Below are 23,374 nucleotides of genomic sequence, written 5' to 3'. Positions count from 1 at the left end.
TGGGACTGTATCCCTTTATTGGCTTTCTATTGCTGCTATAGAAAATTACCACAAATGCAGTGGTTTAAAACAATGCAAATTTATGATCTCATAGCTCTGGAGGTTAGAGGATTGACCTGGGTCTCACCGAGTTCAAATAAAGGTGTCAGCAGGGCTACACTCCTCTCTGGATGCTCTAGAGGAAAATCTGTTTCCTTGCCTTTTCCAGCTTCTAGAGGCTGCCACATCCCTTGGGTTGTGGCCCCTTCCTCCATCTTCAAAGCCAGCAAAGTTGCGTGTCTCTGGCCCTTCTTCCATAGTCTCATCCCCCTCTGACTACAGCCAAGAAGAGTTATCTTTTAAGCACTCATGCGATTAGATCTAGCCCCCTCATCCCCAGGTAATCTAGGATAATCTCCTCATCTTAAAGTCCTTGATTTCATCCAGTGTGCAAAGTCCCTTTAGCCATGTGATTAACATAGTCACAGATTCAAGGGATTGGAATGCGGACATCCTTGGGGGCCACTATTCTGCCTACCCCAATTACCTATTCAAAAAAGTTTTTAATGCAAAAAAAATAATAATGACTCCTAAACTTTTGGTATGAGCTATTGGTGGGAAGGGATAATGGTGTTCTTTACTGAGCACAGGATCAGGGGGGCAGACACAGGTTGGGGGAGGTGGAGAATCAAGGTCTGTTTTGAACAGATTCTTTTGAGATACCAGTAGACTTTCCAGGGGTGATATCAGACTGACACTTGAGTTTGTGGGTCTTGTGCTCTCATAAGAATGGTTGAGGCTGAAGATATAAATGTGGGAGACACCAACATACAGAAAGTGGTTAAAACCTTGAAACTGGCTGAGAACACTCAGGGAGAGGATGGGGATGGAGAGGAGTAGAAACCCCAGGACTGTGGTCTGAAGCCCGTAGGTAGGTGGAGGAGGAAGAATGAGCAAAAGAAGCCAAAAAGGAACCTGGGGGAGATGCGGGAAAACCATGTTACCTCCTCCTGGAGATCCCTCAGCCACCCAGATCGAAAGAGCCACCGCCTCGCTCCGTTTTTCTCCATTACACTCCCTTGCCCACTTTGCAAGGATGAGTGCAATCTGTGATTCTCTTTTTTTGTGTGTTTACTGCCTGTGTCCCCACTATGTTGTGAGCAGAGCTCTGGTGGTCTGGATCATTGTTGTGTCCCCAGCACCTAGCCCAGTGCCTGGCTCAGAGTAGGCATTCAAGTATTTGTTAAATGAATGAGTGAAGGAAAACAAACTTAACCCTTCTACCCCCAATCCATAAATAATGAAGTCAAAGAAGAAAACGGCACAGGTCTTTTGATCCTCCAGTGACCATGTCCCATAGGTAAGTTTCCACAGGAGTTGTCTACAGAGTGTGCTTTTAAAAGCACCAGGAAAACACCTCTATTCCCTGGTGTCACCATTGTTCACTTATCTCCTAGAGTGAGGCATCACCCTCTTAGCATAGTGCCTTGCCCCTAGTAAGCTCTCAATGGATCTTAATAAGCTATTCTTGTTATTTGGGCTTTTAAAAATGCAAACAACCCTGGGAAAGATGGCCACGGAGGCATGAACTCCTTAGTAGTATGAATTCGTTTCTCAGCCGGAATAGTTAAAGAAGGACTCTAGGGTGGGCGGGGTGCAGATGCACAAAGGGAGAAAGTGTTCCAACAAAAATGCTAGGGAATCTACAGCAAATCTCAGTTTGTGGTTTTGCTGAGGCCCACACCTGCACGGCATGAGGATTGCTCTGCCAGCCGCATCAGCCACTGGCTTCTCATTTCGGGGGGTGTGAGGCTCCCTCTGAGCCCAGCCAGGCAGTGGAGGAAATGAAGAGACTCTCAAGGGAGGGGCGAAGGAGAGAGGATGGGGTAGGGTGGAGAGCAGCCACCCTGAGAGCAGCTGCCTCTGCAAGACGGCGGGCTCCTCCCGCTGCTGGAGCTGCTCCTCCAGGAGTCAGGTAAGTGGTTCCGTGGGCGCTGCGAGTTCGCTTTCAGTTCCTCTCCTATTTGTCTGGAATCCGGGAGCACCTGCTATAGAGTGGGCACTCTGTGGCTTAAAGGGATTAGAGCAAGGCACCCCCACCTTTCCTTAAACTGTACACACATCTTCAATCCCTAAATCGGAGCACAAGCTGACAACTATGTGTGCAGATAATGGAGAGGAGTCATGTCCTTGTGGCTGGAGTCTGGCTAAAGGCTTATAGGAAAAGGACTGAGCTGCAGATTAGTGCTTTATGATGAGCAGTTAGGGAACCAGCAGGCAAATGTGTATTGTTGGGACTGTATATGTCCATCTGTCCTAGATTCCAAACTAGACAGTGAGGACATGAGGGCAGGAGCCATGCTCTAGTCTAGACTTTTTGGTCCCCCAAACCCTGCACAGTGGTTGGTACATGGGGATTTGTCTACACCTGCCTGGTCCAATACGGTGAATACCTGAAATGTGGCTAGTCCAAGTTGAGATGCGTCGTGGCTATAAAATGCATACTGACCTCGAGGACTTGATAGGAAATGAGAACAAAAAATATCTCAATAGTTTTTACATCAGTATAGGTTGAAATAATCATTTTTTGGGTGTATCGGGTTAAATAAGAAAAAAAAATATTTTTAATGTTTATTTATTTTTGAGAGAGAGAAAGACTGAGAGATGGAGAGACAGAGAGACAGAGATAGAATCCGAAGCAGGCTCCAGGCTCTGAGCTGTCAGCACAGAGCCCGACATGGGGCTCGAACTCACGAACCGCGAGATCGTGACCTGAGCCAAAGTCAGATGCTTAACTGACTGAGCCACCCAGGAGCCCCAAATAAAATATATTATTAAGATTAATGTCATCTGTTTCTTTTTGCTTTTTAAAATGTGGCTACTACAACATTTTGAATTACACGTGCAGCTTGCATTACATTTCTCTTGGACATCTCTGGTCTGGACTACCCTGACCTTTGCTCGACCCCTTCCCTCTCTCTTTAGCTCTCTGATCAGACTATAGAGGTGCCCTTCACTCTGGGCATATAAACAAAGGCGTCAGACTCTTTTATTGGCCAGAGTAAGATCTCCTGTGTATTTTATATTTGTTGAATCAAGGTTTACACCTTAGCAAGTGTGCTGCTCGTACAATGTAACCTATAACCATACCCTTCGTTCTAAGGTAAAGGAATTCAGATTACGGCAAGTAGGAGGGGGACTAACTTTTATTAAGCACCAGCCTCACAAATGTTTTCTCCTTTAAATTTATTTTCATGCCAGCTCTGCGAGGTAGGCATTATTTACTTTCTCAGACAAAAGAAACTGAGGCTCAGAGGGCTCCGATAACTTGGCCAAGATCACCTGCCTAGTGAGAGGCATGGGGTCAGGACTTGAAAACTGATGTGTCTGGTTCAGAAGGCAAGTTTTCCCCCCACGACTGGCATGTGGCTTCATTTTTGCATATTTGAAATAGAGCCTAAGGGGTTCCCCACGTATCTGGAGGCTTCTATTTTGTCTGCACAGGAAAGGAGCTCATTAGGGAGATGTGGGGTTTCTTTTTTATCACTGATTTTCCAGATCGTGCAAGGAACAAGTCCAGGGCTGGTTCTCAGAACACCTGGGGACATTCTCGTCCTGGCGTGGCCCCAACACAACTAAGTGACCTAGGATACGTGGCTTCCAACTCTGGAAACAAAGAGGACCTTTACCGGTTGTGATTCCAAACCTGCTGTCTGGGAAAACAAACTGAGGCCCCTCTTGTTGCTTAATCCCTAACGGGTTATGCCTAAAGTTGAGGACTTTTTTTTCTAAATCGATAATTTTTTTTCTTTTTTAACACTCTGTGAATCTGTTGGTTCCTTATGTCAAGATTTCTGTTGAGTGTGATGAAAACGAAATTCCAGATAAGGGAATCCACGTTGTGTGGGTGGGCAGGAAACCTCAAGTTCACTTTCAAGGATTAGGGGGCTTTTGAGGACTGCCCATGTGGTTAGTATTTTCCAGAGCTGTTTCATACATACCGCTGCACATCTTGGAAATTTCGATCTGGTATCATTGCTCTAATGACTAGAAATCCTCGTTATCTATTTAGCAGATGGGAGAAGCATGCCAAGTCTCTCCATAAGCCTGCTTATTAATCCTCTCTGAAAAGCCGGTTTGTATGAGTGACATCAAAGCGGGGACGCCCCAGGAGTGCTCTTTTTAGGGCTCTGACAGCCTGTCCCCTTGCTGAGTCTGAATGTAAAGAGCAAGCTGTAGCTCTGATTACTTGACAGGCCGTCAGGCTCCCTAAGCATTCCCCGTCCCCAGCTCAGACCCAACTCAAGCCTCTTTATCCAATGCGCGCTGATTGCTGCGGACAAGGCCTATGAAGATGAATTTTCCGGATGAGTTGCCATTTCTTGTTCCTGATCTCTGGAGGGTAAATCTAAGTGGCCTACAGTAGTTAGTTCTTCTAAACGGATTTCAGGGTGAATAGTGATTTGTATCTATCCAACTTGGCAGAGCCATAAATTAATTCACCGTCAGATTTTGAGGCCCTGATGTTAAAAGAAATGGGTCAGGGAACGTACCCCTAATCTAAATCCCTTTGAAACTTTGTTTTGGGCTCAAACTTTGTTCTGGGTTTTGTGAGGGGGGTGGGGGGAAGGGACAGACAGAACCGTTAGTAAGGTTTTGAAAACCTGCTTCTCCTTTGTTGTTATAATTCCTTCATGAATTGAATTTTATGAGATCATGGTCTGTATGATACTGAGCATTTGGCATTATTTTAAAGTTGTGTGTCTATCTACACATATGCTTTGTAACCCTCTTGGTCGGCCCTTTTTACTGAATTCTGTCCTGTCTCATTTCCCTGACATTTCCGGCAATGAGTTCTGTCAACTTCTACTTATCTGAAAATACACTTATTTTATTTTCCTGTTTGAGGAATATTATCACCCGATATGGAACGTTTTTTATTGAAGGGGCGGCTGGGTGGCTCAGTCGGTTAAGTGTCTGACTTTGGCTCAGGTCATGATCTCGCAGTTCTTGGGTTCGAGCCCCAAGTCAGGCTCTGCGCTGTCGGCACAGAGCCTGGAGCCTGCTTTGGATTCTCTCCCTCTCTCTCTGCCCCTCCCCTGCTCACACTCTGTCTCTGTCTCAGAAATAAATAAACATTTACAAAAAAAAAATTTTTAAAGAATTTAAAAAAAAAATTTTTTTAACGTTTATTTATTTTTGAGACAGAGCATGAACAGGGGAGGAGCAGAGAGAGAGGGAGACACAGAATCTGAAACAGGCTCCAGGCTCCGAGCTGTCAGCACAGAGCCCGACGTGGGGCTCGAACTCATGGACCGTGAGATCGTGACCTGAGCCGAAGTCGGACGCTTAACCGACCGAGCCACCCAGGCACCCCGAGAATGTTTTTTATTGAAATGTAGTTGACATACAGTTATGTTAGCTTCAGGTATGCAACATAATGATTCAACAATTCTACACATTACTCGGTGCTCACCGTGATGATGATGGAGTCACCACCTGTCAGCAAAGAGCACTGTTATAATCTCATTGACTATTTCTTGTGCTTCACTTCTAATCTTTTGCAACTGGGAGTTCATACATCTATTTCACCCATCCCTCAACCCCCTCCCCTTTGGCAACCACCAATTTGTTCTCTGTATTTAAGAGTCTGTTGTGTGGGGTTTTTTTTGCCTCTTTTTTCTCTGATCATTTGTTTCCTTTCTTAAATTCCACATATGAGTGAAATCATATGGAATTTGTCTCTCTCTGACTTATTTCACTTACCGTTATACTCTCTGAGTCCATTTATGTTGTTGAAAATGGCAAGATCTCATTTTTCATGGTTGAGTAATATTCCATCGTATGTATATACCACATCTTCTTTATGCATTCGTCTATAGATTGATACTTGGGTTGTTTCCATAACTTCGCTATTGTAAATGCTGCAATAAACATAGGGGTGCGTGTATCTTTTTGATACATTGTTTTCATTTTCTTTGGACAAATACTCAGTACTGGAATTACTGAGTCGTATGATATTTATATTTTTAATTTTTTTGAGAAAGCTCCATACTGTCTTTCACAGTGGCTGTACCACTTTGCATTTCCATCAACAGTGCAAGAGGGTTCTCTTTTCTCTACATCCTCACCGACACTTGCTTTTTCTTGTCTTTCAGATTCTAGCCATTCTGACAGGTTTAAAGTGATATCTCGTTGTGGTTTTGATTTGCATTTCCCTCATGATTAGCGACATTAGGCATCTTTTCATGTGTCTGTTGGCAACCTGTATGTTTTCTGTGGAAAAATGTCTGTTCAGATCCTCTGCCCATTTTCAATCAGATTATTTTCTTTCTTTCTGCTGCTGTCGAGTTGTAGAAATTCTTTATATATTCTGGATATTAACTCCTTATCAGATACGTCATTTGCAAATACCTTCTCCTATTCAGTAGCTTGTCTTTTTGTTTTGTCGATGGTTTCCTCTGGTGTGTGAAAGCTTTTAATTTTGGTGTAGTTCCAATAATCTATTTTTGCCTTTGTTTCCTTTGCCTAAAGAGACATATCTAGAAAAATGACTCTATAGCTGATGTCAAAGAAATTATTGCCTGAGTTCTCCTCTAGAAGTTTCATGGTTTCGGGTCTTACATTTAGGTCTTTAATCCACTTTGAATTTATTTTTGTGTGTGGTGTAAGAAAGTGGTCCAGTTTCATTCTTTTGCATGTTGCTGTCCAGTTTTCCCAACACCATTTGTTGAAGAGACTTCCCCATTGTAGAGTCTTACCTCCTTTGTCGTAAATTAATTGACCATACAAGATTGGTTTATTTCTCGACTCTGCATTCTCTTCCACTGTCTGTTTTTGTGCCGGTACCACACTGTTTTGATTATTACAGCTTTGTGGTACCTCTTGAAGTTTGGGATTGTGATGCCTCCAGCTCCATTCTTCTTTCTCAAGATTGCTTTGGCTATTTGGGGTTTTGAAAAACTGTTTTCTTTTCTTTTTAAAAAACTGTTTCTTTTCTTTTAAAAAAACCTGTTTTCTTTTCTTTTATATTTATTTATTTTTGAGAGACAGAGAGCATGAGTAGGGGAGGGAGAGGGGCAGAGGGAGAAGGAGACACAGAATCCGAAGCAGGTTCTCACGAACCATGAGATCATGACCTGAGCCAAAGTTGGATGCTTAACCCACTGAGGAACCCAGGCGCCCCTTGAAAAACTGTTTCTTAAGTGTGCTTATTAGCAGCAAGTTCCTGTGGTTCAATGCATTCCGTGACTACTAGCTAATCGAGGACCCTCGCTCGAAACTGTGTAGCTGTAAATAAAAGGAGGGAAACATTTCATATGAACAGAAGCCATATTAAGTTACTTCTGGAAAACAAGCTGTTTTGAAGTTCTTTCAATATGTCAACGACGGAAATCGTCAAGATATATGCTACTTTCAAATTAATTTTTTTCTGTGAAAATCCATACGAAAAGAAACCGTAGGGTAACCTAAACTTGCAGGCCGCAACTTTAATGGGAAGAAAAAGATAATGATGTTGTTTTGCTTTGCTAAGGCTTGTTATCTTTATCCCCCTAAAAGACCACAACCTTCAGAAACAGGGGCTCCATCTGAAAAAATGACCACAACAGAAAAAGCCTTACTGTTAATACTATTAATACGGCTGTGAGGACATGTCATTATTCCAGGGAACAGTGTGGCACTTTCAGAAACTGCGAAGGGAAATTTCTGTGTCCTTTTAACTGGGTCGAGGAGAGTCTTTCAAGGCAGGGAGCGCACAGTAGGCACTCAACAGACTGAATAAACAGGATGTGGTGAGGAGCCCTTTGCTGACTTGCCATTCTCTGGCCTCTCGCCGCCTCTTAAAGCTGTTGGAAGGGTTCTGCATCCTCTAAAACACAGAAGGGAGTGTGGCACACTCAAGTCCATTCGGTGGTAAAGGGCTAAGTGACATCCCTGTTTAGATGCAAGTCTGGCCCTGGGGTACCCTGCGGGGGAGGGAGAGGAGAGAGGGAAGGGGGAGGAATGGATGGAGGGAGCACAGTTCTGGTGAGGGCAGTGGTGGGTACTTTCCCTGCAGCTGACGGTGCTCCGGGGGTGCGGTTGGAAGGCTTCAGGGGGACAGGGTCGGATGCTCCCCCTGCCTCTGGGTAGTCCAGCAAGCCCTTTCTACTAGCGGCACAAATAGAAAAAGACCCAAGAAAACTGGCTGGCCGCGGGTCAGGCTGGAGGGTGGGGGATGGGAGGGTCTGGGAGTCCTTGCTCCAGGCAGCAGTCTTCCTGAGCCTCCAGCCTTGCTCTCCTGGCTCCCTCCTTCACAGGGTCCTTCTTCCATTATGACAAATATTTAACATCTACCCTGCGGGCGGCTTTGAATTTCAAAATGAGCCAAATATAAAGTGGCTCCAATGAAGCTCGGGTGCCGGGCGCGCCAGATTAGGGTGACATTTACTGAAATGCGTTTTAAAATAGAACCCCAGGAACGTGGAGATAGTCTAACCCTTGCTCATCACGTATCAAAATAGATTCATGGCAAAATAAAACAAAGCAACACAAAAACCAACCCAGGGTCATTGCCAAGCTGCTTCCCTGACCTACATTAAAAATAGGCGTTACTAGAAAGAGGTCAGAGCGGCAAGATAAGTTCTGGGCTTTCTCAACGGCAAGAAGGAGAGATGCTCTGTAAACAGAAGGGAAACTCAGGGGTTGTGAAAAGAAGTTTTACCGTCATGAGAACTTTTTTGTTTTCCCCTCTAGGATTCACAGGCGAATTCAATCATGGCCAGGCTGCCTTTGGCAGATCCCTTAGCCTCTGAACACTTCTTTTTTTTAAAGTTTATTTATGTATTTTGAAAGAGAGAGAGAGAAAATGAATATGAGCAGGGGAGGGGCAGAGAGAGAGAGGGAGAGAGAGAGAATCTCAAGCAGGCTCTGGGGATTGAACTCACAAATCCCGAGATCATGACCTGAGCTGAAACCAAGAGTCTGTCGCTTAACCAGCTGAGTCCCCCAGGTGCCCGTCTGAACATTTCTTTTTAAAAACTATCTGCCCTTTCCAGCCCTTCTGTGATGTCAGAACTGACCTCTTAGGGCTCTTCACTTGGGCCACTCAGCTCGCTCTCCTTATGTCACGTCTCTCCTTTCTTTGAGAACCACTTCCCGTCCTGTCATCTTCAGCTTGACTCGGCGCGGGGGGGGGGGGGGGGGGGCAGCTCTCTCTCCACCCTGCCCTCGCTTATCCTCTCTTTCCTCTCCTCTCCTCCTTCTCTTTCTATGTTCCCTGCAGAAAACTTAGGAAACATGGAGAAGTAAGCAAGAAGAATGCTCACCAGGAATCTCACCACTGAGATCATTATTACTAGCACTGGGGTCTTTACCTTTCCATGGCGTGGATGCAGAAAGAGGGACACGATATGTTGCTCAGTGGGGAAAAAAGAACACACAATGTGCACGTGTATGGGCACATGCGGGTCCTGCGTATTTATTTTAGTGGAGGATATTTGACATTCTGCTGTGTTACCTGCCTTTTACTGACCTGACAATAGGGTGTAAACATCTGCCCCTGTCAATAAATTTGTTTCTATACATCACTTTAATGGTTTAATCTCATTCCACTTTATGGATGTCCCACAATTTATGCAACGATCCACCATTTCTCCATATTAAAGGTGTTTCTCATCTGCTGCTTTTGTAAATGACTCAGCAGTCATTGTCTTACACCCAAATGTTGGCATACTGTTAAAAAACAAACTTCAGGGGCAGCTGGGTGGCTCTTGATTTTGAGCACCCGACTCCTGATTTTGGGTCATATCATGGTCCCAGGGTCGTGGGATGGAGCGACAAGCCAGCCTCCCCACCCCTGTACTGAGCAAGGAGACTGCTTAAGAGTCTCTCTCTCTCTCTCTCTCTCTCTCTCCCCTGCTCCTCCCCAGCTCGTACACAAGCACGTGCACACATGTTCTCTCTCTCTTAAATAAATAAATAAATTCAATTAGGTAAATCTGAAGATCTAATTAGCTTTATTAAATGATTCATAAATTAGGCAGCATCCCAACCAGCAAGCAGAGGGAAGCTCCGAAGGGCTACAGAAAGGGAAGGGTCTTTTTTTTTTTTAATTAATTAATTAATTAATTAATTAATTAATTTTATTATATGAAATTTCTTGTCAAATTGGTTTCCATACAACACCCAGTGCTCATCCCAAAAGGTGCCCTCCTCAATACCCATCACCCACCCTCCCCTCCCTCCCACCTCCCATCAACCCTCAGTTTGTTCTCAGTTTTTAAGAGTCTCTTATGCTTTGGCTCTCTCTAAGGGAAGGGTTTTTAAAGGCAGGACAAGGAAGCCATACATAGAAAAAAAAATTATTTTAGGAGACGTCACTTTCATTTGGGGACAAAAGGGTAATTAATAAGTAGATTGGTTCATCTTTCTTTGGGAAATGGAGAGATCCTAGGTGACCTTATTGGTGCTGCCCAGAACATTTCTGACTAACCAGTTAAGACTAGATTTCTGCGGGGGGGGGGGGGGGGGGGAGGGTGAAACTGTAATTAGATTAGGTATTAAGTCCCAGTTTGGTGACTCCGTCTAAGTGACACCATTTTGGGCTGCGGTTTTCTTTTTAATGATACATACCCTTAGCTATTTCCTCAGGACAAATTCCTCCAAGTGAAGTTGCTGGGCCAAAGAAGGAAGGTCATTCACAGGGCTTTTTTGATACATACCGCCAAATTGTCTTTCACAAAGATTGTAACGATTGACTTCCTGCCCGAGTGCCCATCCCCAGAAAGCTTGCCAGGATTGACTATCTCATTCTTTTTTTTTTTTTTTTTTTTAAGTGGTTTTAAGTTGTTTTCATTTAACTTCTTTCATTACTAGTGAGATAGAATTTATTTTATAGATGTATGCATCTGGCCATTTGCACGTGTCTTTGTCCAAACGTAGCCTGCGCCTGGATGGGTTCAGTGCCAAGGACCGGGTAGTATGGCAGCTTGCAAGGATTGACAAGACCTGGCTGGTTTTAGGATTCACAGTTAAAATGAGTCTTCTCTTTCCTTTTTCTAGTACTTTCTATTTTGGAGAGGTTGGCATCAATGGCAAGGGATGATGATTTCCTTAGATTCATATTCAACCTCCATGCCATGTATTTGGGTTCTTTGCAGTTTTTTCTAGAAATCCATCAGTTATGGTAGACAATGGGACTAAAAAGTAAATTCACATCCTGCTCATATTTCTGTGACAGATTCATGGAACCAACGGCGTGCTCTTTTATTGTAGTTGGGGTTTTTTTGTGTGGTTTTTTTTTTGGCATTTTACCTTTTACTCTCCAAATTTATTCAACAATACAATTTCATTTTCCCCACAGGCAGCTTTTCATTTTCTGTTTATGATTCAGGACCTTTACTTCACGCCGATATCTTAGGAGAAGCAATATATGAACTTAGTATTTTATTTTAGAATTCGTAACTTAAAAACAATAATATGTAGCAAGTTTATGAAATTTCACTGCAGTTAATTTTTGTTTTGAAGAAATTTCCTTTAACAACCCATAAACAATAGCTATGCTTGGACGCCTGGGTGGCTCAGTCGGTTGAGCATCAGACTCTTGATTTTAGCTCATGTCATGATCTCAAGGTCATGGGATGGGGGCCTGCATAAGATTCTGCGTCTCTCCCTCTATTCCTACCCTCCCTGGTTTGCTCTCTCTCTCTCTCTAAAATAAAGAAAAAATAACCAGTATCTATGCTTTAGTTGGCAGTCCATTATATAAACACCTCCAATGTATGATAAGTAAAATAAAAATTAATATTAAAATAAAATACTAAATATTAAAAAGAATAGAAATATTAAAACTAATAATTAAAATAACTATTTTATGGATATGTGATGGTAAATGAGCATTAATTACTACAAAAGTGAGTTCTGTCATAATGGAAATGATAGATTATAATTAGGAATTCTGAGCTACCATTCAGGCAGCAAGATGAATTTTAATGCAAAATTTCGAATTTACCTGATACACCAGTACTAATAGAAGTGGGTTTTTTTGGTTTTGTTTTGTTTTTAATTTAGATAAAAATCCAAACAGTGGTTGGAAAAGCATCTCCTTGTTTAGAAGCATAAATGTGGATGTTTTCAATCAGCAAGTTATCAACCCATTCTGCTTCAACTTATGAAGCAAGTAAATGTCAACACTATTGGATAAAGTCTTTATTTCTCTGTGTCAGAAACAAAATGGATTTTGTTAGATAAATCATTTTATTGTTATCTGCCAGAAAATTATTGGAATAAGAATATAAACTACCTACGTTTTGGAATCAGCAGTTAAATAAAAATCTGGAAAAAATTCAAAGTAATAGCAATGTTTATGATGCAGGTAGTGTCCTTAAATGCCATGCTCTTGAACAATAAACAACCTGAACAACTGTCCTTCACTACTCTAGACGTTTATGTGGCCATTACAGTTAATTCAGCACTCCTACTTGCATGCAAGTAACCTGTGTAGGAAACGGAGGAGAGTCTACGTGATCGTCAGACCTGTGTTTGGATGCTGGTCACTCTGTTTGCCATGAGCTTGGGCAATTCATTCACTACTCCCTAGGAATCCTTGGTCACCCCATTTACAAGTGAAGAGTAGTAACATCAGCCAAGAGGCTGACATTCTGATTTTCTTAGGAAATCAAATGTTAAGGCAATTGTTTGAGGCTTGCAAATAAGCCACTGTGCAAACTGAAAGCCTACAGATGGTCTTTAAGGCAACCTCCAACCAATAAATGGCCCTGTGACAAACCTCAAGAGCACACAGGGCTTCTATTCTGAGAAATGAAATTTTGCAAAAACAACCAGAAAAACAGTTAAAGCCCCAGAAATGGTGAGAATATTTACTTCAGAGGAAGCCAGGAGGAAGCTTGCTTGAACATCTTCCTCCTGTCTGTCCCTTGTCCCCTCTGCTGGCCCCACTTGATTTCAGCAGCATATCCGTAGCTGGCCTGGAAAAAAGGAATGTGTCCAGTCTTTCCTCCATTCATCAAACATTTGCTGTAGCCTCCTATGTTCCAGGCACTGGCCTATCCTCTGGGAAGAAAAATCAAATCAGACGTGCTCTCTGTCCACGCAGGGCTTCTGAAGTCTTGTTTGTGAACTGTCTTTTTTGCACCCTGTCCTCCCAGGTTCTGTCCCTTCTTCCTTCCACTATCCTAGGTGACAGCTGCCCTTCATGCTCAGGTATCCAGTGCACCTTCTCTTTTCAATGATTTCAGTTATTCATTGTGGACAAAGGACTGCATGTTCCCACTTTGCCCGGCAGCACCTGGCACGTCCACAGTCCCAGTGCTGCCTAGACTTTGCCCATCGTCCAGCACCAGGATGCGTGCCACCTCCTCCACGCCAACCTGCTTTCCTCACCCAATTTAGAACTGAATTGTCCTTCCTCTCTGATCCAATAGCCACTTGTTTGTACATCATTTTACCACTGACCACGCACCTGCTTTTTGTTACAGTGGTTGCAGCCAATGAATACCTCCCGGCGGATGGGAGGGTGGGGTTGGAAAGGCACTCTTTGAGCCCAGGGCCGTGTCCAATTCCTCTGTAACTCTGCTCAGAATTAGCATGATCAACTCCTTCTGTTGGTGGCACTCTGCCATCAGGAGTCCATGGATGGCTCTTAGGGTTTATTTATTTAATATATTTTTAAATTTTTAGATTTTTTTAAAATTAAAAAAAAAATTTTTTTTAACGTTTATTTATTTTTGAGACAGAGAGAGACAGAGCATGAGCAGGGGAGGGGCAGAGAGAGGGAGACACAGAATCTGAAGCAGGCTCCAGGCTCCGAGCTGTCAGCACAGAGCCTGACACGGGGCTCGAACTCATCAACTGCGAGATTATGACCTGAGCCAAAGTCAGATGCTCAACCCACTGAGCCACCCAGGCGCCCCAGCCAAAGGCTATTTAGAGTGAAATCTCATGAATAATATGGGTGGTCAATTGGGTAACACTACATTTTGGATTTTCTTAAGGTAACACTGACTTCTTAAAATGTGGATGGTAAATCTACCTTAATAACCATTCCCTAATTCTGCACATACATTTGGACATGTGCAAAATGATGTTCCGAATGCATCCCATATGTGCCATCATTTGAAGAGCAAAAATAGGAAACTATGTCAATGTCTACTACCAGAAGACCAGGTAACTAAATGGTGGGCATCCATGGAACAGAACACGTGGCAGCTGAAAAAAAGAATGAGGAAGTTCTGTACATATTGATCATGAATTGACTCCAAGATGTATTAAGTGAAACAGCAAGAGGTAGAACAACGTGTGTAGTCTGGTATCACCTGCAGGGAAAAAACTGTTTTTCATGCGCGTGTCTCTGTGTCTGCGCGTCTATGTGTTTGCTTATGTGCACACAAGGCACGCTCTAAACTGGAAATGATCATTGCCTCCAGGGAGGGGAACAAGCCGACTGGGGCGAAGGGTGGAAAAGCAGCTTTTCAAAGACTCTCCTTTTGGAGCTTTTCTGTTCTAAGTGACACGAATGCCACATAATAAAACAAAAACATTTAGAAACCCCAAGCTAAAAAGATTACGATGTTCCCTCCTCCGTTCAAAATTAAAGATAAAAACATTTCCGGGGCGCCTGGGTGGCTCAGTCGGTTGAGTGTCCGACTTCGGCTCAGGTCATGATCCCACCGTTCATGAGTTTGAGCCCCGTGTCGGGCTCTGTGCTGACAGCTCAGAGCCTGGAGCCTGCTTCGGATTCTCTGTCTCCCTCTCTCTCTGCCCTTCCCCTGCTCAGGCTCTGTCTCTCTCTGTCTCTCAAAAATAAATAAACATTGAAAAAAAAATAAAACAATAAAAACAATTCCTAACACTTCGAAAGGCTAGTCTCCAAAAAGGAGTCCTTAGTATTCCTCGAGTAGTATGACTGTGAGAAGAAATGTACAATGTGCAAGGGGACGTGTGCAAAGGGGACACTGGAAGGGGACACTGACATGCATTTGTGAAAAGAACTAGTTATTTTTGTAGTGGTGCCTTATTCTCGTCGCCCTTGCCCCGTTTCACAAATAGGGAAATGGAGTCCAGGCAGGCGAAGTGACTCATCCGTGTTACCTGGACTCTTGGTTCCAAGTCTTGCCTCGTTAGGGGATTTCCTGTCTGCTCCTGCGGATGTCGTGGTGGGTGGGGGAGACAGAGGGGGGGACAGATACTCTTTCATCGGGTCTTAAACATACCTTTACCCTCACTTCACACCCTGAACGGGGGCTGGAGGCCAAGCGGGAGGTAAGTGCCTGTGATGGCCCCTGTGGGCCACATCTCCCTCACTCTTCCCCTGGGCTGCCTTCCGCCTCCTGGACTCTGCTCTTGGTGTGTGGTGGGCATAGCGCCCCTTTTTCTAGGATTGACATTACCCACTTGATCCCCTACTTCATTACACTTTGTCACCACTTTATCACACGATTTGGTTCGGGGTGACTTTGGGCTGTTTCAAATCAACTTCCCTTTCAAAGGATAAAGATCTGCCATCAACTAAGGGATGCCGAAGTTCGTGGTGGAGGCTCGCCATGATTTGGACAGAGGTTGAGCGGCCCCGGGCGGGGTGCTATAAAGGAGTCTTTCACATTTGTTCATTCATTCGACAATTACACAAGGAAGCTATCCATTGCGTAGGCACTGTTCTAGGCGCTGGGGATATAGGGATGATGAAAGCGGGTAAGTTTCTGTCCTTGTGGAGCTTATGTTCTTGTGATGAGAGACGGACAATAGTAAAAAATATCTATATATGATAGAGGTAAATTCATACACTAATAGATGAGAGGTGATGTGGCAGAGAGGCTGGGGGCGTCCACTTCGGACCATGTGCTTGGAGAAAGCCTATCTGAAGATGCTTTTCTTAGGGAAAAAGTGCTATTTCAATGTTTAAAAAAAATATTTATTTATTTTTGAGAGAGAGCAAGAAAGTGAATGTGCACGCATGAGTGGGGGAGGGGCAGAGAGAGAGGGAGAGAGAAAATCTCAAGCAGGCTTTGCGCTGTCAGCTCAGACCCTGACACGGGGCTCGATCTCATGAACTATGAGATCATGGCTTGAGCTGAAATCAAGAGTTGGATGCCCAACCAAGGCACCCCTGCAAGGCTTTTTGAGGTCTTCCCCTCCAGTGCCAAGATTCTAACATTCTCTTCGCCCAACAGGCTCCCGTGGTGGAATGAGAAAGGTAGACAAGAGGGGTGCCAGTTCCCTGGGGTTCTGTCTCTCCCAGCTGCTGCTAGATGCCTCTGAGAAGCTCTGTTTCCAGGTAAGGAGACCACCTGTCCTAAGACCCACAGGACCTGGAACAGGAACCAGCTGAGTGGACTCCCTGGTGAAATGAATTGGACCAACTGTAGGTTCCAGGACTCCAGAGTCAGCAGCGATGCCTTCCTGAACAACCCCTCACCATTGCTCTGCTCGGGTAAGACCAGCTGAAAACCAGCCCTAGGCCAAGTGGCTATGACTTACTGTTAAGTAATAGTCTGACCACTGAGTTCTCAACCCTGTGGGGTTGGTAGTCTTACTATGTTCATTTCACAGACAGTTAAGAAGTGCCTGAGACCCAAGTCACTGGATTCTAAAGCTCAGGCTCTTTCATGATATCATCCTTCATGCTTGTTCTCCTCACTCCCACTGACCCTCCTTGCCTTCCTAACCCTGGAGGGACACCCTCATGCTGTCTGTCCTCCTTGCTATAAACAGGTGTGTCCTATCCCAGCCAGCCACCCCCCACTGGTGCCCCAGGCTCCCCTTTCATTGTTCTGGGCTTATGTGTGACATCTCACTCCCCACCCCGGTCTCCCACACATCAAGCCCTGTGACTTGGTTCCTCATCTTGGGTGTTGGTGACATGGGCACTGGGAAGATCTGGTTTCCAAGTCCCCTCCCTAGCCCTCACTCAGAAGGTGGGCAGGAGTTTGTCAAAGAAAACCTTGGTGAGGTCAGCTATTTTATTTAGAAGGAGGACAGAAAGAAAGGCAGACGGCAAGTGGACCATTAAGGTGCCTGACACAATTCTATCTGACCTTAATGTCCCGAGTGGTCATGATTCTTGGTGTGCCTCCTCCTAGATGCTATTTGTCATCATGCATGTTAGGTTGCCCCAGTGACCCCCTATGTTCCCTTCACCCAACCTGAGCAACAATCTCTGCATCTGGGTGTCTGATAAGCCAGCTCCCAAGACATGTCTGGAGAGGTGCTACCTGCCATAGGGGCTGAATTGTGTAGCCCCACTTTATGGGGGAAAGGAAGAGGGAGGAGCCTGAGTGCAGATAAAGAGAACTTTGGGTTTGGGGTCGGAAACACAGGCTCATGGCTCCAGCACTTGTGTGGGGCAAGTGGTTTGTCCTGAAGCTTCTCACCTGCACAGTGGGAGGGTTTGACTAAGTATGTTTTAAGATTCCTTCTAACTCTGAGAACACAGGCACAGTCTGTGGGGGATGGGCTGGTGTCTTCATCCTTTGGTGCTGGAGAAATGTTTTCACAGTGTGAAGAATAGCACAGCCATCTGCCACCAGTCTGGGCAAGCTCTTACACCTGCCGCCTCTGCCCAGTATCAGCCCAACTTTCCAGGGTCCTGACCGCTTCCAACCCCACCACATGCCCCACTCTGGGTACCACTCACCTGTGTCATTCCGGTTACCTTTTTTTTTTTTTTCCTGGACATCCTGCCATATCTGGTATCAGTCAGCCCTTTGTAAGAATGGGAGAACTTGGGAGTGAAATGACCACACGAAGACAGCAGAGCAGAGCATTCATAAACATGCAATTTAAAGTCAGAGAGATGTGAGTTCAAGTCTGAACTCTGCCACTTACTAGCTCTAGGACCTTGAGCAAGTCTGATCCGTCTGAGTTTGTTTCTTTACTGCCAGATGGGAATAATAATTGTGCCTATTTTATTGTCTATTTATGACAATTAAATGAGATAATGAATATGCCTGATGTATGTTAAGTCCCCAATAAATGGTAACTAATATTACATTTATATCCTGTAAAGCTCATTCACATGTGTGCTGAGCCTGTTTGGACTGCTATGACAAATGCCCATTGACTGAGTGGCTTCTAAGCAACAGAAATTTATTTCTTATAGTTCTAGATGCTGGTAGATCCAAGATTAAAGCACTGGCACATTCAGTGTCTGGTGAGAGCCCACATCCTGGGTCATAGACAGCTGTCTTCTCACTGTGTCCTCACATGGTAGAGGGGGTCAGGGGGGATCTACGGGGTCTCTTTTTTTTTTTAACGTTTATTTATTTTTGAGACAGAGAGAGAGACACAGCATGAACGGGGGAGGGGCAGAGAGAGGGAGACACAGAATCGGAAGCAAGCTCCAGGCTCTGAGCCATCAGCCCAGAGCCCGACGCGGGGCTCGAACTCGCGGACCGTGAGATCATGACCTGAGCTGAAGTCGGACGTTTAACTGACTGAGCCACCCAGGCGCCCCCTACGGGGTCTCTTTTATCAGGGCACTAATCCTATTCATGAGGGCTCTACCCTCATGACCTACTACCTCCCAAAGGACCCATTTCCTAATACCTTCACGTTGGGGGCTAGGATTTAACATACGAATTTCAGCAGGAGACATTCAGTCAAGAGCATGTGTGTAAAAATTACTCTCAAATTTCCTTTCTACTTCCTTTCTGCCCCTTTCTGTAGAGAACCTCACGACGCTGAAGCCAGAGATCAAACCTGATGAGCTCAGCAGGTAGTTGAGAGGAGAGCTGGACCTACGGATGAGAAGTGTCGGGGGCTGTGGGAAGCAGTCTGCTTGGCCCAGAAGGGGGATGGGTGTGACTGGGACCATGGCTCTGGAGGTCGGGGCAGAGGAGAGAGGCTCAAAATGGAGGCAGGAGGTGGGTTTTGGGGAAGTGGGAGCCCAGAGGTGGAAGAGCTCCTGTAGGAGTAGGGAGGCCCCAGGACAATTCTGTGGATGGTCACCAAAGCTGGCCGAGGCGGGTGGAGCGTCCTCATTTCTCTGGTTTGCTTCCCTCAGTTTGGGCACAGCAGCCACAGTCATTTCTGGCTCCGTTGGTGTGGTGGCTCTCATCTTGCTCCTGGTGGGTCTCTTGTCCATGACCCTGAAGAAATGGAGACATGAGAGTGAGTTGGGCAAGCTGGCCCTGGACCTGAGAATGAAGAGATGGGGAAAACTGGGGGTGGAGAGGAGGGTGGCTTTCCTGTGGGGCAGCCTCAGGGACGGGAGGAGTGGGTGAGCTATGGTGTCTGTTCTCCAGAGCCGCCAGACGCTGTGCATAGAGCGACAGATTTATTTATGGTACAAATTATTTATGCTGAAAGCCATATATATGTATGGTTTATATGCAGCAACTAAAAGAAATATTAATGCTACACAATCTCAGCTAAATAATAACTCAAGTTATAAAGTGCGCCAGTGGGGCTCACTCTCCCAACTCATCCTGGGCTTCTAGCTTCCTCTAAGGGGCTCAATGGGTTCAATACAGTGAATTTTGCATTTCAAAAGTTTAAGCCTAAGGCCAGTAATCAACCAAGTGAAGAAGGTTACTATGCCCACTCAAGCTGACTCTGAATCTATTAATTTTTCTAGGGCTATTTAAGAAACAACTGAGGCACCAGACCAACTTTCTCCATAAAACTTCGGTAAGGAAATAGTCATTGTACCTAAAGGAACTTCCAGTCCCTTCTGCCACGATTTGATGCTGTTTCCGAAGTAGACCCCATATCAGAGGTGATGGGGATGAGGCAGAGAACAGCCCTAAAAGAAATGTTTTTTTAAGATCGAGGGAAATCCAAGTCTTGCACAAGAACCCAGTATTTCATTGCTGTCCTACAGGGGGCCCAGTAGCTGGTATTATCTATGGACGTCTCTAGTGCTTAGTTATCTGTCTGTAACTGGGGTCCTGTCTCTGAAGGAGTTTTCCTGCCACGCCGATGCCATATATTCCAATGTGATCAACCTGACTCCCTGGAAAGAGGATGACTTCGCTGTCTATGCCAACGTGCCCCCTTTCGATCGGCCCAGGAAGACATCACCAGACCAAGTGGAATATGCCTCCATTGTATTCCACTGATGGGAAGCCAATGCGATGCTTCAGGCTGAGAGTCAAACCTATGCCCCAGCTGGTGTGTGTGTGTGTGTGTGTGTGTGTGTGTGTGTGTGTGTGTGTCTAGTTAGAAAAATGCATTAAAACATTCTAATGACGGTAAATGGCTGCGTATTCTTCTAATTGATTGGAAAGAAAGTGCAGTTCTAATGGAAAGGAGTGGCATATGAGAGACAGGACATGTCGGTCTGAGCCACCCCAGCCCCAGAAGCTGGTTCCTGAGACAGATCGGCCCACAAAGAAGTCCTTTCTAGTTCTCACCCCTCCCGAGGCTAGGTGAGGAGGAGGGTTCATGCTATTCAGGGCTCTGCTTCTCAGTTGTGTCTCTCCTATTCTGCCTTATCAAGAATTAGAACCCTGCCCCTGACACGTGAAGAGCTGCCGACCTTGTACGTCTGCCTGACGGAACTGCTGGGCAATATAGCAAGTGGGGGGCGGTGGTGGGAGGGGCAGCAGGGACCCGTGAGGCGCTTCTGACTGAGGGAGCAAGACCTGGTGAGCGCCCGCAGGCACGGAGGGCCACCCGGGGAAGGAGCGCCTAGCCAAAGTGGGCTACCTGTCGCCACTAACCAGGGACCGCTCTTGTGGGAACTTTGGAAGATGTCTGGAATCACAACGGAGTCACCCCTTCTTTTCTTTATTTAAAAACGTGTGTTAAACATCACCATGTTCTAGACTCTGGGAATACAGCCGTGAACCCAAGGGACAAAACCTCACCCCCATAGAGCTTACCTTCTCCAAGGGGGAAACAGTCAACGGACAGACAGGCAAATACACAGACAGGCAGGTGATGGCATGTGCTACGGAGCAAAATAAAGCAAATCAGGGAATGTAGGGAAGAGCAAGTGGGGGTGGGGTGCTGTTTTGCATCGGACGGTCAGGGAAGGCCTCCCTGTCACTCGCCCTAAATGCAGAGGGGGTAAATAGGGAAGAGCATTCTGGGCAGAAGGAAGAGCAAATGCAAAGGCCCTGAGGTGGAAGTATGCCTTGCATGGTCAAAGAGGAGCGAGGCGGTGCGTGTGTCTGGAGGGGAAGGGAAGCGACGTGAGGAGATGAGGGGTGTGTAACAAATCAGCACCTGGGTTTGGGAATCAGGTGTCCAAGGTAGCACTTGCCACAGCATGTTCCATGGAGTGTTAGGTTCATAACAGCAGCCTGGTTTGGGGCGGGGGGATTGTGCCTCTGGCTGCACCACTCTACATTCTGCTGCTCTTCTCTATTAATCTCCAGCGTTCTCCTCACTTACAGGGGACCCCAGAACCTCAGGCCTTGTCTTCACTCCACCCTAACCTTGTCATCACCCAAGACAATGTCAGTGGTCAGGTAGCCAGTTCCCCAGCTGTGTCCTAGTTAGGGGAGACATTAATGGATGTAGGGATGGAGAGATTAAATGGATCTGTGACCAAATGAGTTTGGCTAATGATGAATAAGCAAAGAACAATGGAGAAAAAGAAATTTTCCCTTAAGACCAAAGCTGATGGTAGCCACTGCTCGTCTTCTAAGGAGGCTGGCTGGGCTCATGTCAATAACACCATACTCTATGGCTCCATTGCATTCATAGGGACTGAGGAGAGGAAGAGAAGGAAGCACTAACATTTCCAACCCTCTGCCACCTTTTCTGTGTCAACCAAGGGCAAGTCCAGGAGTAGACAGCCCTTTGTGTTAGCAGAGATGTATGGTTATCCCGTGCCCTGGTTTGCCAGGGAGTTTCCCGCTGCACACCTGTTGTCCCAGCGACGTTATTATGAGACTGCCTTTCACTTGAAAGTGTCATAGTTTGGCTTTTGACTCTTGGCTCGGAGGAGGCAAAAGTTCAACTGTCTTCGGTCACCCCGAATCCGGGTCCATCTGATACCAGCCCCCTCCACCAGGCCGCCTAAGTTTGACCCCAAGGAAATCAAAGTCCTATACCTGAGGTGCACCGGTGCCAACGTCGGTGCCACATCTGCCCTGGCCCCGAAGATCGGCCCACGGGGTCTGTCTCCAAAAAAGGTTGCCAAGGCAACTGATGATCGGAAGGGTCTGAGGATTACTTTGAAACTGACCGTTCAGAACCGACAGGCCCAGGTTAAAGTGGCACCTTCTGCCTCTGCCCTGGTTATCAAAGCCCTCAAGGAACCCCTGAGAGACAGAAAGAAGCAGAAAAACATTGAGCACAGTGGAAATATCACCTTTGATGAGATTGTCAACATTGCCTGATAGAGGCAGCACCGATCTTTAGCCAGAGAACTCTCTGGAACCATTAAAGAGATCCTGGGGACTGCCCAATCTGTGGGCTACAGCGTTGATGGCCGCCACCCTCATGACATCATAGATGACCTCAATAGTGGTTCAGCGGAATGTCCAGCTGGTTAACAATTACAAAGGAAACTGTTTCAATAAAGGATCGTTTGACAATAAAAAATAAAAGTGTCATAATTTGCATGGTAAAGTGTGTGGTCATCCATTAACAAGACTTTGAGGGTGCAAAGGTAGGTCTAAGGCCAAGTAAGGAGGGGAAAGTGAGGATGCCTTATACAATAAAATGAGAAGGAGTTGGGTGGGGGTGGAGGAGGCTGTGTTGGGGGATAACAAGGAAAATTTTGAGGGGAAGAGGGGCTAAAATCACATAAAAGATTTTTACCGGCGCAAACCTCAGTAAAGCCTGCTTAACACAGCAGTGCCCAATGTGGGTATTTTGGGGAAGGAGAAAGGGGACTGAAATCCACATCTTGGTCAGCATAGAGCGCGAATAAGAGGGAAGTGGTCAAAGGTGCTATATGAATGAGTTGGACAATTCGGGGAGGGGCTGAATTCAGCTGGAAGTGAGTACAGGAACACAAACCCTCTGGAAATTCTCGGAAATCTCAGGGAGGGCCCCAGAGTTTCCAACAGCTAGAATAGTGAGCCAATGGTATTTAAATCTTAATGGATAGACTGACCTCCACATAAATCTGAGATGTAAAATTTAAACAGGTCTCTTTATGGCAAGACTTCTCGGAGCCTCCAATATGTAATGTGCTTGGTGAAGAGCTATGTGGTATCCTTTAAACCCTTCATATCCCCAAGGAGCATCCCATAGGGCAGGAATTATTTCTTGTAACACCTTGTGGGAAGAGCTGGAATAAGGGGGCAACTGCCTAGGTGTCACACTGTCACAGAAGGTCCCCGGGGACCAGGCTAGCTCTGCTTCTGCCCAGGGAGAGCGCAGAGTAGCCTTTAGACTTTCATGGGGGCAAGTGGGGTGACTGTGCCCAGCTCGAAGCCAAGACGCCCCCTCTACCAGCCTTGATTTCTGCACGAGGGCTTCCAATTCTTAATGAGGC

At 45.7% G+C, this 23,374-nt stretch overlaps 2 protein-coding genes across 3 annotated transcripts; both read left to right on the top strand.

Annotated features, from left to right (window-relative positions):
• The first annotated feature begins 1,691 nt into the window (after positions 1–1,691).
• Positions 1,692–20,173, top strand: LOC109257576 (uncharacterized). Of its 2 annotated transcripts, XM_019433775.2 has the most exons (6): positions 1,692–1,954; positions 16,253–16,408; positions 18,643–18,691; positions 18,980–19,086; positions 19,553–19,605; positions 19,878–20,173. In XM_019433775.2, exons 2-6 carry the CDS (start codon positions 16,324–16,326, stop codon positions 20,034–20,036), a joined length of 453 nt encoding a protein of 150 aa, XP_019289320.2. In that variant the 5' UTR covers positions 1,692–1,954; positions 16,253–16,323; the 3' UTR covers positions 20,037–20,173. The 2 variants fall into 2 exon arrangements, with proteins under 2 accessions (XP_019289320.2, XP_053764974.1); XM_053908999.1 differs by lacking the exon at positions 1,692–1,954 and having other exon boundaries at positions 14,802–16,408.
• Positions 15,923–22,424, top strand: LOC109257587 (60S ribosomal protein L12-like; the record flags this gene model as incomplete). Its single annotated transcript, XM_053909484.1, is given in 2 exon segments — positions 15,923–15,937; positions 21,864–22,424. Coding segments are annotated over 2 exon segments (576 nt in total), but the record flags the coding sequence as incomplete, so codon positions are not given.
• Between the last annotated feature and the right edge of the window lie 950 nt (positions 22,425–23,374).

The sequence above is a fragment of the Panthera pardus genome, unplaced genomic scaffold (assembly GCF_024362965.1).
Source record: "Panthera pardus isolate Hobbes unplaced genomic scaffold, ASM2436296v1 HiC_scaffold_21, whole genome shotgun sequence".
Taxonomy (NCBI): Eukaryota; Metazoa; Chordata; class Mammalia; order Carnivora; family Felidae; genus Panthera; species Panthera pardus.
The sequence above is the reverse complement of the archived record's forward strand: the minus strand, read 5'-3'. Positions and strand labels throughout refer to the sequence as shown.

Excerpts from the sequence above, each read along its gene's own strand:
- LOC109257576 (XM_019433775.2), top strand. The coding sequence starts at position 16,324 with ATGAATTGGACCAACTGTAGGTTCCAGGACTCCAGAGTCAGCAGCGAT. Across the intron at positions 19,087-19,552 it reads GAAGAAATGGAGACATGAGA|GGCTATTTAAGAAACAACTG; the intron begins GTGAGTTGGGCA and ends TAATTTTTCTAG. Across the intron at positions 19,606-19,877 it reads ACTTTCTCCATAAAACTTCG|GAGTTTTCCTGCCACGCCGA; the intron begins GTAAGGAAATAG and ends CTGTCTCTGAAG.